This window comes from Alosa sapidissima, chromosome 22 (assembly GCF_018492685.1).
Source record: "Alosa sapidissima isolate fAloSap1 chromosome 22, fAloSap1.pri, whole genome shotgun sequence".
Classification (NCBI taxonomy): domain Eukaryota; kingdom Metazoa; phylum Chordata; class Actinopteri; order Clupeiformes; family Clupeidae; genus Alosa; species Alosa sapidissima.
Window position 1 is genome coordinate 23,059,351 of NC_055978.1, and position 15,096 is coordinate 23,074,446.

Here is a 15,096-nt window from a genome sequence, read left to right on the forward strand (position 1 = left end):
AAAGCTGCTTATTTCCTGTGTCTGAGGCAAAAGGTAACAATGTTATCGTTTTATAGAATGCTACGCGGATTTCTTGAAGGAGGATTTTGATGTGAAGACGTATACAGCTCAAGCTATTCACCATGCTGTCATTGCCGAACAACTGGCTAAACTGGCCGAGGGAATCAGTCAGCTGGACAAGGAGTTGCACTGTCAGGTAATATGCTACCTGCGCTGTTCATTCGACCTGTTACCGCCTGATATCACTGGCGTTGAGATCTGCCCCCCCCACATGTACATTATTATTGTAAAAGGATGACTCCACAAAACTCATGTTTTCATGCATCTTGATTGTGTCACACTCATGGAAGAAAGAAGCCATAATGTTTGGTAGTATGTCATTTTGCCTTGCTAATGCTTAGGATATGTGAATTCCTTCTTCTGTTTGGTAGGTGGTTGCTAGACATGAGGACCTTTTGGCTCAGGCAACAGGCATTGAATCACTGGAAGGTAATAGGCGAATAGCTTCATTATAATTTAAGAGTGTACCATCTCACAGACCTGATTCTAGGTGAATTAATTGGCAAGTCATTTTAGATTAAATTTCCCATGTAGTATCACGCTTTCATGGATTCATTTACACACTTGTTGTAATACTGTGACCAGTTTATGTCTGTTCAGAATAAAGGCAAATGTTTTTTCTTACAGTAAAGGTCATAGAAATTCAGCTTTTTAGTCTTTGAAAGTCAGGGAAATGTCTGCTCATTTTCCATTAGAGTTGGCACCCTGAAAAAAACAGTTTCACATAGGAGCCAGAAGGAGGCACTGTAGTCACAGTAATAGTAGAGCCGTATGTACAGCTCTGAGTAAGAGTAAAGCCTATCTACACCACTGAGTAACAGATCACAGTGACATTGAGCTGTCAGTGGAGAGGCCTCTTGTATGTCCCACACCAAGTCAATGAACACATTCATGTGGACTTTTGCATGTATGAATATTTGTAGGGAATTTCATATTTACATCTTAGAAATATCCTTGCAGTTGACTGCACACTATATACTGAGTGTCGGAAATATCTCCAGTTATTGCCATGGAGAATATAGCTGTACCATAGGTCTCAATGGTACAATCAAAAAAGAATGATCCTTTTGCTTTCCACCTTTTCTACCAAAATGATATGACTAGCCTCATTATTTGTTGTTGCCTCTCACAGGTGTCCTGCAAATGATGCAGACGAGGATTGCTGCACTACAGAGCGCGGTGGACCGGTAGGTGGCAATTCGGCACAACAAATGACTGAGAAACTCAAGAGTCCAGACTTTTGAATTCCTGTCTGTGACATGTTTCCTAAAGCACTCCCATCTCTACTGCCTATTTCCTTCTGTAGGATAAGGACCAAAATCGTTGACCCCTATAATAAGATAGTGGCCCGCACAGCACAGCTGGCAAGATTACAGGTATGTTTTTGTCACACACACACACACACACACACACACACACACACACCCCCTGAAGTCTCATCATATCATTGTATGTGTTTGTTCAGTATCACTGTGTATGAGTGTGGTGAGTAGTGTGTGTGTGTGTGGGGGGGGGGAGTGATTGCCACTCCACTGCCTCATTATATGTCCATCTCACCTCATTCCATCCGTCTGACAGCATCAGTGCTCCAGCGCATGGAGTGGATTTCCATCTTTATTGGATAGAAATCTAAAGGAAGATGTACTGCTTACTTGTTTGTGGATGGAATCTATCTGTTCTTTGCTGTTGCTATAATAGTCTTTAGAAGTTGAAGTGTGTGTGTGTGTGTGTGTGTGTGTGTGTGTGTGTGTGTGTGTGTGTGTGTGTGTGTGTGTGTGTGTGTGTGTGTGTGTGTGTGTGTGTGTGTGTGTGTGTGTGTGTGTGTGTGTGTGTGTTTGTGTTTGTGTTTGTGTGTGTGTGTGTGTTTGTTTTATGCCTCCATGTGTTTAAGACCTCAAAAGCAATGACCTAGCTATACCTTCAACAATTGTGGCAACACAAATATCAAGATTATCGTTCCTGCAGCAAATGTTATGTACAAGGTGTGGACAGAAGGTGCCATGGGCTGTATATATGCTCCAATTCTCTTTTATGTCTGTGTCTCAGTTGTCACCTTCTTGTGCAGGAATTTCTATGATTTTTGACATGAGGATAATACTTTATTCGATTCATCATACGCTCAACGTAACCGTGTAGTAAACATGTTGAGATGGATGCCATATCCTGTCATTAATAATCATGACAGTTATTATCCCAGGAATTCACAGTGTCATGTCAACCTCATCAGCAGCTATCATCACCGGTTTCATGATGTTACGTGGTGTGACAGCCTATCTCACATGCTAATTAGCCGCCATAGCATCACAGATTATGACCGCTGTCATTATAATGAACAATAATAGTAACATGACACCGTTACATAATCAGTGTTATGACAGTTTAGTGCATCTTCTGTGACAAGCTGATAAGGGTCAAATCTGTGAACAGCTTGTGTGTGTGTTCTACAAGTAGAAGTTCTACTTGCCTACATGATATGTTAGATGATATGTAATGACGGGATCTTTTGCGTTTTAAATGTCTTTAAGGTTTTAAGTTTGGTGCTTTCTTCACCCCTGTGTCGTATATGCTGAGCACTCATGATGGGAAGGCATTGCTCTGTCTCTCTAGTTAGTCTAGTACCTGCTGAAAGTCCGTGTTAAGGGGATTTGAACCATCTGTTCTCCTATCCTAACAAAAAACAACTATTTTGTTTCTCCAATAATCATTACACAAGCGTCATATCAAAGCGTTCTGGTGCATTCTGCAGCCAATCCCGCCGAGGGCTTTGATCACCTTTCCGGGCAGCCGCTTACACTGCCCGCCCCGCCCGCCCCGCCCGCCCCTTCCATCGCTCCACCAACGAATGACATCACTGCTGGAGCGTACGGCACACACATGCCAGCGCTATGCCACCAGTCGCACCCACTTAGAGTTTCCGATCAATAAAAGCAATCGGCTCCATGGAGGTTTGACTTTTCTGCGGCTAGTCAGATGGGCCCCCCGTGTCGGCCATCTGACCTGAAGCACTCAGGCGCTGCTGGGCCCCGGAGACTATGCCTGTGGATTTACAGGCCTTTGCAGTGTTTCCCAGACTCTAGGGAGGGGGGAGATCATTATTAAATATTGATGCGTTATGGCAATAGAAAGGTCACTGACTGCAGTACATAAACCCAGTATTTATGCCCCATCTACCTTCATATCTTTCCACTAGGCCGGTCTCGTCTCACACAGGTGCTAATACTCCTAACACACACGCACACACACGCACACACACACACACACGCACACACGACATCAGGGCAGCACAGAGCTTGGTGAGTGACCGCTCTCCCCACCTAGCCCTGCTGGTTCTCTCACTCACTTACTCACTCACTCACTCACTCACACACACACACACACACACACACACACACACACACACACACACACACCATACTTAGCGCAGTCGGTGATTCTGAGATAAGCTGTTGTCAACGTCTATCATTAACCCCTTTGAGCTGATTTGACTCGCTGCTGGAGTGGGCACAGCTGAATTGTGTTTTGGTTCCCTGTCTCGTGGGGATGGCACACACATGTCCTTGCCTCCAGCAGCCCTTTGGCCATTTCTTCCCTGCTCTGACTGAGGGAATATGCCCAACATGTGAGCTGAACTTACGCTCACCTGGTGTTGTGCTGGAAGTGTGTGTGCGTGTGTGTGCGTGCGTGTGCGTGCGTGTGTGCGTGTGTGCGTGTGTGCGTGCGTGCGTGCGTGCGTGTGTGCGTGTGCGTGTGTGTGTGTGCGTGTGTGTGTGCACATTCTCCCCCCCGCTATTCTACCTTTTTGTGTGTTTTTTTTTTTTCTTCTTCTTGTTGTTTTGTTATTTTTCCTTTTTTATCCTCCCCTCCCCTCTCTCTCTCTCTCTGAATCCCCCATTCCTACAAAAAGGCAGACGCTCTGTCACCCCCTGATAAAGCAATCTTGACACACGTGCGAGCTCAGGGGACAGACCCCCGGCTCTCAGCTGCATCTCCGCCGCTCCGTTCCCCAAATAACGCTGACCCTCCCTGCGTCCTTCAGCCACCACTGCACTCCACCGCTGCCTTCATCGGGACCACTAACCAAATACATTCCCCTGCCTCAACACAAACCTGCAGGGTCTTAAGCCCTGAGTGCTTTTCATAGCTCCTGGAAAGTCATTTACCTGAGCAGTGGCGAGTCCTCTTTTCGGGTTTGGCTCAGGAAAACTATCTAGTTAAATTCAAGTTTTACACTCCTTTAAAAGAAACGTTTTGAGGTTATGTCATTGCTCGTTGGACTGATAGCACGGCGTGGCATGTCTGTGTACTCTTGCGCACAGTCGCCCATTCGTCTTCACGATTTGCATAAGCTGTCTGAAGCGGTTTTTATTTTTGGAATGTGTTCAGGAGGCTGAACCTCCAGCACTCTGCTATCCTGTTCTCACTCTCTCCCTCGCTCTTCACCATCCTTCTCTCTCTCTGTCTCTCTTTCTTTTTTTATCCACCTCTCTCTCAAAACAGATTGAAGCTCACATGCTTCACACATCCTTTTAGCTAAATGGTGCCAAGCAGTGAAGGTTGTCAATAATAATTAGAAAACGCAATTCCAGGGAATTACCAGTGCATGAAAATGCAAAACATATGGTGTGAAATATATTGTTAAAACAGACTGAACTAGGTAGATGAGGTTTAATATAGTTGGAATGACTGAACAGATAGGTGGATAGTTTAAAAGGTTAAATTATTTGCTAGGTAGACGAGGTTTAATATAGTTGGAATGACTGGACAGTTAAATAGGTGGATAGTTTAAATGGTTAAATTATTTGCTAGGTAGATGAGATTTAATATAGTTGGAATGACTGAACTAGGTAGATAAGGTTTAATATAGTTGGAATGACTGAACAGTTAAATAGGTGGATAGTTTAAAAGGTTAAATTATTTGCTAGGTAGATGAGGTTTAATAGTTGGAATGACTGAACTAGGTAGATGAGGTTTAATATAGCCTGGCGACCTGGCCTAGGATTCTAATTGCTTAACGGCAGTCTTAATAGAGCCATATTGTATGCTTAAAGCCTGAGACAGAGTATATAGTTTAAAAAATGTAGATAGTGTAATGGATGTTGATAGACAGAAAGTTGAATGGATGTTGATAGGCAGATTGTTTAATGGATGTTGATGGATAGTTTAATGGGTGGATGAGTGAATGGTTTGAAGAGGATGAATGGATAGAAAGTTGGATGGAATGTGCCTTATATCCTTGTAGAATGGAGAGACACAGAGAGAGTTGGCCTAGTTCAACAGAAAGCAGTTCATACAGGTGCAATCAGTTTAACTGGCTTTTTGATGGGGCCTAGTTGAGCAGCTGGACGTTGATACAGGTACAAATCAAGTTAATTAGCCCATTGTGAAGTCATCAGCCTAATGTTAAGTCTATGGGGAAATTTTGAGTAGTTTTTAATAAATAGTTTAAAAAGTATAAAAGTTACAAAGCCCAGATGTCATAAGTAAGACCTACGTAACATAGTTTGAATGAAGTTTCTACGTTAAACAGTTGAAGCTGTTAGCTATTAACCATTAACTGCGTTAGAAGAAGAAGAAGAAGAAGAAGAAGCCTAGGAATAACAGTACAGTGCATTTTCATGCACTGTAATAATAAAGCTAAGAATAAGAAGCCTAGGAAGAACAGTACAGTGCATTTCCATGCACTGTAATAAGAAGCCTAGGAAGAACAGTACAGTGCATTTTCATGCACTGTAATAATGAAATACATACACATTCACACATCCATAACTTTTAATTAATCACTGTTCTTACTGAAGACACAGCTTAAGAAAGCAGAGGTATGATTCATTAAAGGTACAGTCCGCGATTGTATGCAATTTCAAGGCCATATATTTTTTTGTCATTCAGCGATCATCTCCTCTCTCTCCGCTAGCTGCCCATACATACACTGTAAAACACTGTACTGCACAGTACACTGTAAAAACTCATTCTCTGTTTGCAACCCAGGCTCTGACAACTGTAAACAAAGAAAGCGGGGGCAGCCTGTCCCCCAAGCAGAAACCCTGTGCGAAGTTTCTCTGGGAATACTGAAGGAGGGGTGTGTGTGTGTGTGTGTGTGTGTGGGGGGGGGGGTGGGGGTAGCAGCTACCTCTCCAGTGTGTTTCATTTCGTCCTTGGTTAACATATAATGTACAGTATGTTGTTTTGGACAGGCGTCTGCTATTCATTTTAAATGTAAACATAAACAAACACAACATTTTACTTAGTGATACACTGTATTTGTCACTGTTTTCACTGTAGGCACAACTTAGGAAAGCAGAGGCACTGTTTACTGAGCCGTTGTTTACTCAGAGATTTATTGATCAATAACACCTGTGTGTGTGTGTGTGTGCGTGTGCGTGTGCGTGTGCGTGTGCGTGTGCGTGTGCGTGTGCGTGTGCGTGTGCGTGTGCGTGTGTGTCTCCCCCTCCCTCCACAGGTGGCCTGTGACCTGCTGAGGCGGATCATCCGTATCCTGTACCTCAGCAAGCGTCTGCAAGGGCAGCTGCAGGGCGGCAGCCGGGAGATCACCAAGGCAGCGCAGAGCCTCAACGAGCTCGGTGAGTGATGGCCCGCGTTTCCTGCCTAGCCCCTGCTGGTACTCCCCATCTCACACACATACACACACACACACACACACACGACGCATACACACAGACACACACACACACATACACACACACACACACGACACATACACACACGACGCATGCACACACATGGTCATACAGGGTCAACAATCCTATGCTTCCTGCGCCCCCGCTGTCTCAGCCTGGATTCTCACCACCCCGAGCACGTCAGAATCCCGAGCAGCCTGCTGCCCCTGCCGTGCGTGTGCCATCCATCAAAGCTGGCGGGGCAATGCAAACCGCAAGCAAATCGCTGCGTGATGTAAGATGCAAGTGTGTGGAAGAGAGGAGGTGATTGGATTAGCAGGTGCTAGCTGCGCTGCCTGTTGGGGAGATTTAGCACTGAGGTAGAGGAGGGCCTGCCACTACTTGTAATGCAGCTGAGAGAGTGTGGAGCTATTTCATTGGCATTGCATCGCCTTTAACAGCAACATGTAACAAGCTTATACAGTAAAAGTGCTAGAGCTTGAGGCTTTGACAAATTTGAGACGCATTCCCACACCTTTCACCAATTCACACTAAAGTCCTCAATGTAAACTTATTTTGGTTCTTCAGGTTCAACCCTGACCCCATTCCCTAACACCATTCAACCCTGACCCCCAACCCTGACACCATTCAAACCCACAATCCCTTGTAGCAATCAGGGCGGCCACTTTTCACCCAATATCTAATATGTTAGGTCACCTTAGGTGAGCCTTTTATCCTGGTACAAACTCAGTCACTGGGATTGCAGACGCAACTAAAGTCTGTGCCGCAGCTGTGTGTGAGCAGGAGCCGAAGCTCACCTGGTTATGCTGGCCGGCAGGTATTTCTGGAGTGCAGCGGCCAGGGCTGCCATGTGTGTGTGCTTGATGAATATCCGACTAGAATTGGGTTAGCGGTGCAGCACCAGCCTACTTTATTTCTGTCCCCCGGCTCCATTAAGGGGTAAAAAAGGAAAAAGCTGGAGTTTGGTGGGCCCCTCTGCACTGCACTGCGCTGTGGGCATGTATGGGATCGTTCCGCTTCCTGGTGTCCTGATGCAGAGCCAGGGTGTGTTCCTTTTTGAAATGCATCTAGCATCCCATTGCACCGCTTCCAAGTAGAAAGGTGTCAATTAAAACTGCAACAGGATGAGTTGCCACCTGGACTGTGAGGCTGCTTATGCAAATAGCGTAGTGCTTTTTTAAATGTCATATCTCACAAACAAGGTGGCAGAAATGCAAATCCGTGCATGTTTATTACTTTTAGAGCTGCAGCAGAGCGACCTCCTGCCATTAAAACGTTCCGAGTCCCGGAACTCTTTCTGGTACGTGTCATTTTCTGCACATGGTTGTTATGCATGCATGAAAAGGGCACTGCAGAATCTCCATTTTGAAAATCATACCGTGCCCATTCGTGATGGACCTATTGCTTTTACTTGTGTGTGTTTTGAATGCAGCATCCCATTAGAGACGTTTGTGCTTCAGCTGATGTACTACCGTCTCTACTTTTATGTTGAAGTTTGTATATATTTTTGAAATGACAGTGTAGCCACGTGCCTCAAATGGGTCTTTGTCCTCAAGTTGGTTCATGACCTTCCTCCCTTCCCCCCAAACAATCCCCTGCACTTGTCACTTGTGAAGATTGAATGCTGCTGAATCACACACCCTCTCACCAAGGAGAAGGGACACATGATGGAGAGACTACAGCTTTCCCCTCTTTCATCTCTGTCCACCTCTCACTCCAGCACACTTATAATCTCTCTGTTTGTCATCCTCCATCCTCTCTCTCTCTCTCTCTCTCTCTCTCTCTCTCATATATATATATCTATATATAAAATACTGTATGTTTATGCACAGAATCCCCATGTTTATGTCTTCTCCAGACTGTATACCTGCTTTCTTCACTCCACGTTCAAAGCACAAACAGTCTGCCTCTCTCCCTCTCCCCTCTTTCTCTATCTCTCTGTCTCTCTTTCTCATGTCTTCTTCTCTTCCTCATAAGCTCTCTCTCTCTCTCTCTCTCTCTCTCTCTCTCTCTCTCTCTCTCTCTCTCTCTCTCTCCCCTCCATGATTTGGCACCGTCTGTAATGCTCGTGTTCTGCTTCTCCTCTTCCTGAAGGTCATGTCATGAAAGTGGAGTGTGTTTATTCGGTGTACTCCACGCTACCCATGTGTATTTCTCTCTTAGCTGTTTGCTCGTTGGGCTCACGCGAGTGGGCTTTCTCTCTCTTTTTCTCTCTCTCTCCATTTGCGCCTGTCCCTCGCCTGTCCCTCGCCTGTCCCTCGCCTGTCCCTCGCCTGTCCCTCGCCTGTTTCTCTCGCTGGTGCTTCAGCACGCTTAGCTGGAGCAGTGCTTTGGGATTTTGTCTCCCCCCTGCACATTCACACAAGCCTTTACATATTCTGCTGCCATCATGCCATACTAGTGCTAAATGACGCCCCTGCCTGTGCTGCTCTAACACGATAAAAGCCCAACACTGGCAGGGTAATATGATTTCGCCCTCCCTTTCTTCCTCAAGAGCACCAGGTTATGTGTGTTTGCATGCATGTGTTTGTGTGTGTGTGTGTGTCTGTGTGTATATATGTTTTCAAGGACATCTACCTTGAAAACATGGGTGAAGACAGGGGTGTGTGTGTGTGTGTGTGTGTGTGTGTGTGCGCGTGCGCGTGTGCGTGTGCGTGTGCGCGCGCGTACATTTGTGACCGTAAAGGAACGACTTGAAGCAGGGAAATGGGTGGTGGGAGGGATGGGGCAGTAATAGGAGGCTGTGTGTGTGTGTGTGTGTGTGCGCGCCTGTGCCTCTGATGCCTGTCAGATACAATAACATGATTGAAGTGGATACCGTGGCAAGGTCCATGCCGGTGACAGCGACACACAGCAGATAATGGCCGGTTATTGTTGAGGGGGAATCAAAGCAGATAAATGTCAAGTGTGGGGCCTTCAAGTGGCACAGACACAATACTTGCCACGGGATAAGAAAATAAAACAGAGGGGATGACTGGGGTCGGAGGAGGATGAGAGGGCTGAAGAGAGCGATTTTAAAAAAGACGAAGGAATAGCCTCATCATCCTGGCGGTCAAGCTGTTATAAAGCCTGCTAAACTCAAAGTGATTGCTCTGTCTGCCTGTCTATCTACCTGTCTCTCTTCCTCTCTTTCTGTCTGTCCCTTTCTGTGTCTGTCTGAATCTTCTTCTCTCTCTTTCGCTCTCTCTCTCTCTCTCTCATTCTCTCTTTCTCTCTCTGTGTCTCTTTCTGTCCCTTGTGTCCAGACCATAGATTACATCACTCTGCATGAGCATCTGATATCGGAAAAGAAGCTTTCTGTAATCTGTTCCCACCATGAGTCAGCACTGAAAAAACTATTCTTTCCCATCTTTTCCCTATCCTTTTTATACATATTTTTTCTCATCTTTTCTATCATTCTTTTTGTCAGTTGAGGAATACATTGAAGCTTGACAAATTCTTTCAGCCGTTAGCTTGTGGCTATGTATCTTCATCTATTACTGAATCCACCTTTCTTCTTTCACATTTTTATTTTTCAGTTAGATCTTGATTGAATTGTAGATTTGAATATCTGAGGGAATGGATATCAAAACTTTGAAAGATAGAAACAGGGATCTTTTTGTAGTCCCTTGTGCACTTGATGGGCCTGTCACTCACAAGAGCTGAAGTGTCAGGCAAAGTTGCTCGGAGATGGTGTGATGTTTTCAGGGAACTTTCGCTCAGTGCTCTGTCGAGAATGAGACAGGATACGAGAGCGGACTGATCCTGAGTCAGTGTGATTGTGGGGGGGCATTTGATTGGCTTTCTCCTTTCTTCTCCTTGTTCTTTTTATAGGATTCATCCCTCTTTTCCCCTGTCGTCTGGTCAGGAGCAGGTGGTTCCGAGGTGTCACTTGAGTAGTGTTGGAATGAGAGGAGGCTCTCAAAACTGTCACTCTGACAGGCAGGGGCATGGGCATGTCATTAATGAAAAGCCTGTGCAGTTGATTTTGGAGAGAGGTGGCCGTGCCAGTCATAGGCTATGTGTTCAATCTGAAAGATTACACCAGCAGGTAGCTAGTATCAGAGTATTTGAGCAAATTAGCTCTTGAGCAGTTGTTTCTGCATTTAGTATTTTAGAGTTTCTGCATTTAGTACCAGAACCTTTGTTAAATTGCAGGTACAAATAGTTCATCTATGTTTCATGTAAAAAAGGTTAGCAAAAACTTAGTAGCATATTGTTAACCGTAATGGCGGGCATAGTCGAATTTGGGCTATTTGGTTCAGGGCTGTTTGCGTCAAAATGTATTAATAGTGGTGGTTTAATTTAACAACAGTCCCAAAGATTCTGCTGCTTGAGGCACAGTTTAGTATCATGGCTGTCACCAATGATGGTAAGGAAGGGAGATTTGGATGGTGATCCACAGAGTACTTGGTTTGTGTGCATCACCTTTGGTCTCTGCTGCATCTGAAGGGGAAGTTCAACTGGGATGCACAGGGTCTCGCGATGGCCTCAGTTAAAAAAATAACCCCTCATGTCTCGTGAGACCCCAGACTGTTTGGAGGACCAGGTGTAAGCCTGTACATTAAAGCCCTCTGCACTCAAGTGCTCGAGAACTCAATTTTCTTCAGACAAGGAGCACTTGAGTTATACAATTATGTTCCTGTGCAACCCTTACTAGCAGAATTTCTAAATGTGCCTTTTTATTTTTCAGGAAGTGGCATTAGGTGATGTGAGGTGAAATGTATGCTGACAGATATAAATAGTTGAGCTTTGCCGCAGTGTTTTGACCTCGGTCTTGGTTGTTGTTGTTCAATATAGTGTTGCAACATCATTATAGTGTACAACTGCTGTGTTGGAGATCTGCCGATCGATCCCTGGCTAGCACATGAGTTTACGCTCAGAGGCACAGCCAGACACACACCCCTTTTCTAGTAGTAACTTTGCCTTGACTGGTGGGCCATCCATCGCCTCACTACTTACACACAGCGTTCTGTCCAGGGGCTAGCGAGAAGCATCCACACACGCTCTACTGTTTTCCAACCTTGGCAATAAAAGGCCCCTTCATCGTTCGCATCTCATTGTATCTACAGAGTCTGTTCACCACGGGCCGGACTGTGTACAGACCCCCTTCAGGGTGCCTTTCTTCCTCCCATGTGACTGACCTTGCGTAGCAGCACACAGGCGTAGCAGAAATCCCCAAGATCCATATCCCCCTTCACATGAGCCTCATGAAAGGCCTGGAGAGAGCGAGAGAGAGAGAGGGAGAGGGCAAAGGCCTCCCTCACGCCTCCCACCCCTTAGCCCCAGGACCCTCTTGTGCTGGTGCAGAGGGGAGTGTGAGGATGTTGAATGCAGCACTGTCGCTGCACTTCTGGATCCACGGGGATGAATCAGTTAGTATTTAAAAATGGCCACTCTTAAGACAGCAGAGCATGATTCATCTCCACTTCTGGTATAGCAGGTATTCAACCCTCGTACCGCACTTGCATTTCTTTGATAGGAGGATAGGCAGTCTGACCTGTTGCCCGTTGATATTCTAGCACATTACTCATGTGGCTGTAAATAGTCTACATGAGTGCAGTTGGTGGATGTACACATACATTAGTCATGCTGTATGCAAGGACATGCAGTTCCAGCACAAAGCTTGCACCTCCAGAAAACTCACTCCTTTCCCTCTCGGCCATTAGAATGGCATTTGATGAACTCTCTGATGGGTTCTTCGTCAGCTTTAAAACCTGCACCATGGTACTGTACTGTTAAGTCTTTCTGGAGAGCTGCCAATACCTGGCACTGTTACTATCTCTTAAAATGTATATTGAGCCCGAGCTGAAAATCAACCCATTGATTTATTGTGTAGGGCTGAAGGTGGACATCAGGCTTATTTGTTTTTTTATAGAGGAGGTCATGCTGATAAGATCCTCAAGCCTGTTATTAACAATGCCCTTGTGGACAGCACATCCTTTGATTAACCTTTGATAACCGAGGGAAACGGCATCCTTCAGCAGTGGGTAACTTGACCTTTGGCCATGCATAACTGTGTCTGGGAATGATGTTATAATAAACTTTTGTCTGTACAATTTGTATTCATACTACCAGCAGTATTTGTTTGTTTTTTTGTATGGCACAGTATCTGCTGTATCTGTGGTGGAAAAATGTTTCATTTTGTAAGGTCACCTACCTTAGTGTTTGCTCTTTTAACTGGTTATGAGTTTATGCAGTTATGCTCGCAGTGTTGAGATGAGCATTTTTGTTTGTGCATTGTTTTGCATTGTTCATTGGCATTCTCTCCATGCTTCCACCACCATAGCCCCTGCCGAGGAAAGGCATGACCTTCCAATGTCAGCATCCTGGAGAGTGCTTCTGATGCATGGGCAGCCATGCTTAATAGTTATTATCTGGTATCCCAGGCCCTCGTTAATAGTGAGACAAGAAAAAAAAAAAAAAACAAGCTAAATGAAAACAGGCTCCCCTAGGCTCCCAAGGGCAAGTGCTGGTATGACCCAGCCACTCATGACCACTTCAGTCCAGTGTCACGGGCCTGTGGTTGGGGGAGCCCTGCGCTGCTTTCTGCCCGCACACCTCCAGAGAACGACGTGCCGTGACTCTCTCTGCCCCCTCTGACATCCTCTATTAAAGCAGATAAGGGTCTGATTCGGCCGGCCTGACGGCCCTCAGGAGTGATTTTGAAATGAAGCAGATGCCCACTCTCAGACTCCCCACTCCTCTCAACCTCGAAGAGCCAGCCAGCCTAGAGATTAGAGGGACAGCATAGCAGCAAAGCTCTCAAGCATACCGCAGAGGTTAAGGGAATCAGGGAAGGGCATGTCAGGTCAGATCAATAATAGCGGCAGACAAAACTAATGTCTCATACAGGCTTGCAGCTCACGTATCTTGGTGCCAAAGGGGGGAAACTGAGTCTGACAGCAGAATTAGCTACCGTTTACTTCTGGAACAAGTAGGCTACTCTGGGGACTTATTGGGACTGCTGATGTTTTTAAAACCTAAGAATTGCTGAGGTTCATGACTACCTCTGTTGTGCGCCCACTTTCATCTGCCATACTCCGTCCTCTCCTTGTCTCCATCTTCGTTCCCTTACCCTGAACCCTAGTCTCTACTCTCGGCGTTTACGGGCAGATGGTAAGGGCTCTCAAAGGACAGGAAAGGCATATGAGATGTGCTATATAAATCTTTGCGCCAGTACTGCTGCTTGATGTTTTATGTGATTTGCAAAGTGCTCTTGTTGGCAGAGACAGAAACACAGAGGGAGAGAGAGGGGAGACAGACAGGAGAAGGAGGATTGGCACAAAGTACAACTAGATATCAGGATGTATTTCAACCTGCTTCAGGTTTTATTTATTATAAACAGGACAAATAGCACGGGCCTTTCTTTCTATGTCTGTACATGAATGTATAAGTACTCTGCTATACATTATTCCTATATGTACACCATTTCATTTCACCACTATAACGAAAAGCACATGCAGTCTGTACACTCTTTGAACTGTCCATGATATCTAGTCACCATTACAATAAATAGTATTAAATTATTTCCTCCACGCTGTGAAACTGTACAGATAATACACTTTAATACACATATCTGCTTTGGATAAGTGGTTTCCCTTTTTCAGCGCGTTGTATCATTGACCTTTGCATGAGTTCAATATGAGTCTGATGGTTCACACTACGTCTCTACGTCCTCAGATGAGAGACACTTTTGTCTGACCTCTGTCTCCTCAAAGGTCACCTTTTTGTTCCGTTTGGGGTCGATCCAGGAGTTGTGGATGACCGCGTTGTTGGGCGTTGGCTCTGCCTCCACCACCGATACCACCCTCTTCTTCATCTTGCTCTTGAGCACCTTCTGGAACTTCTGCCTGGTGAAGGCATAGAGCAGCGGGTGAAAGATGGTGGTGCCATAGGCCATGACCAGGAAGCCCAGGCGTAGTCGGGCCATCATGGCGCTCGGGCCGGCACTCAGAATGACCGTGTTGAGCACGGTGATGGGCGTCCAGCACAGCAGGAAGGTGGAGATGATGAGCAGCGACATGCGGAAGACCCTCCGCTGCCGCTCCCGCCTCTCCCGGTGGCGCTTGACGGCGCGCCGCAAGGCGATGATGACCGACACAGAGGTGCGCATGGCCAGTGGTGGGTTCCGTACGGCCGCACTGCTCTGCGAGGCATCTGTGGACTCGGGCTGGGCTGCGGACGCATTCCCAGACGTCGTCATGGAAACGGCTGCCTTCTTGCCTTTGCTACGTGGTTTCTTCTTGGGGGCGGCGGTGTGGAAGCGTGTTCCGATCCGGATGTTGAGCGCCTGCAGGATCTTGTAGTAGGTCACCAGCATGACGACCGCCGTGAAGAAAAAGATGGGGATCTGGGCCAACAAGTGGTAGTAGAGACCCAGGTCTGTGTTGTAGTGGTTGGCCCATAAGTCGTCCTCGTC

At 46.0% G+C, this 15,096-nt stretch overlaps 2 protein-coding genes across 2 annotated transcripts in view; one reads left to right on the forward strand and one right to left on the reverse strand.

The window, feature by feature from the left end:
* cog5 (component of oligomeric golgi complex 5) overlaps positions 1-15,096 on the forward strand; it is an 89,447-nt gene that overhangs the window by 409 nt on the left and 73,942 nt on the right. Inside the window, exons 2-6 of the mRNA XM_042079251.1 lie at positions 57-196; positions 432-489; positions 1,193-1,247; positions 1,367-1,436; positions 6,518-6,638. Coding sequence (XP_041935185.1) covers positions 57-196; positions 432-489; positions 1,193-1,247; positions 1,367-1,436; positions 6,518-6,638 — 444 coding nt within the window. The remainder of the gene's footprint in view (positions 1-56; positions 197-431; positions 490-1,192; positions 1,248-1,366; positions 1,437-6,517; positions 6,639-15,096) is intronic.
* gpr22a (G protein-coupled receptor 22a) overlaps positions 13,983-15,096 on the reverse strand; it is a 5,475-nt gene continuing 4,361 nt past the window's right edge. The window contains exon 3 of the mRNA XM_042079304.1: positions 13,983-15,096. This exon is cut by the window's right edge and continues 613 nt beyond it. Coding sequence (XP_041935238.1) covers positions 14,338-15,096 — 759 coding nt within the window. The 3' untranslated portion in view covers positions 13,983-14,337.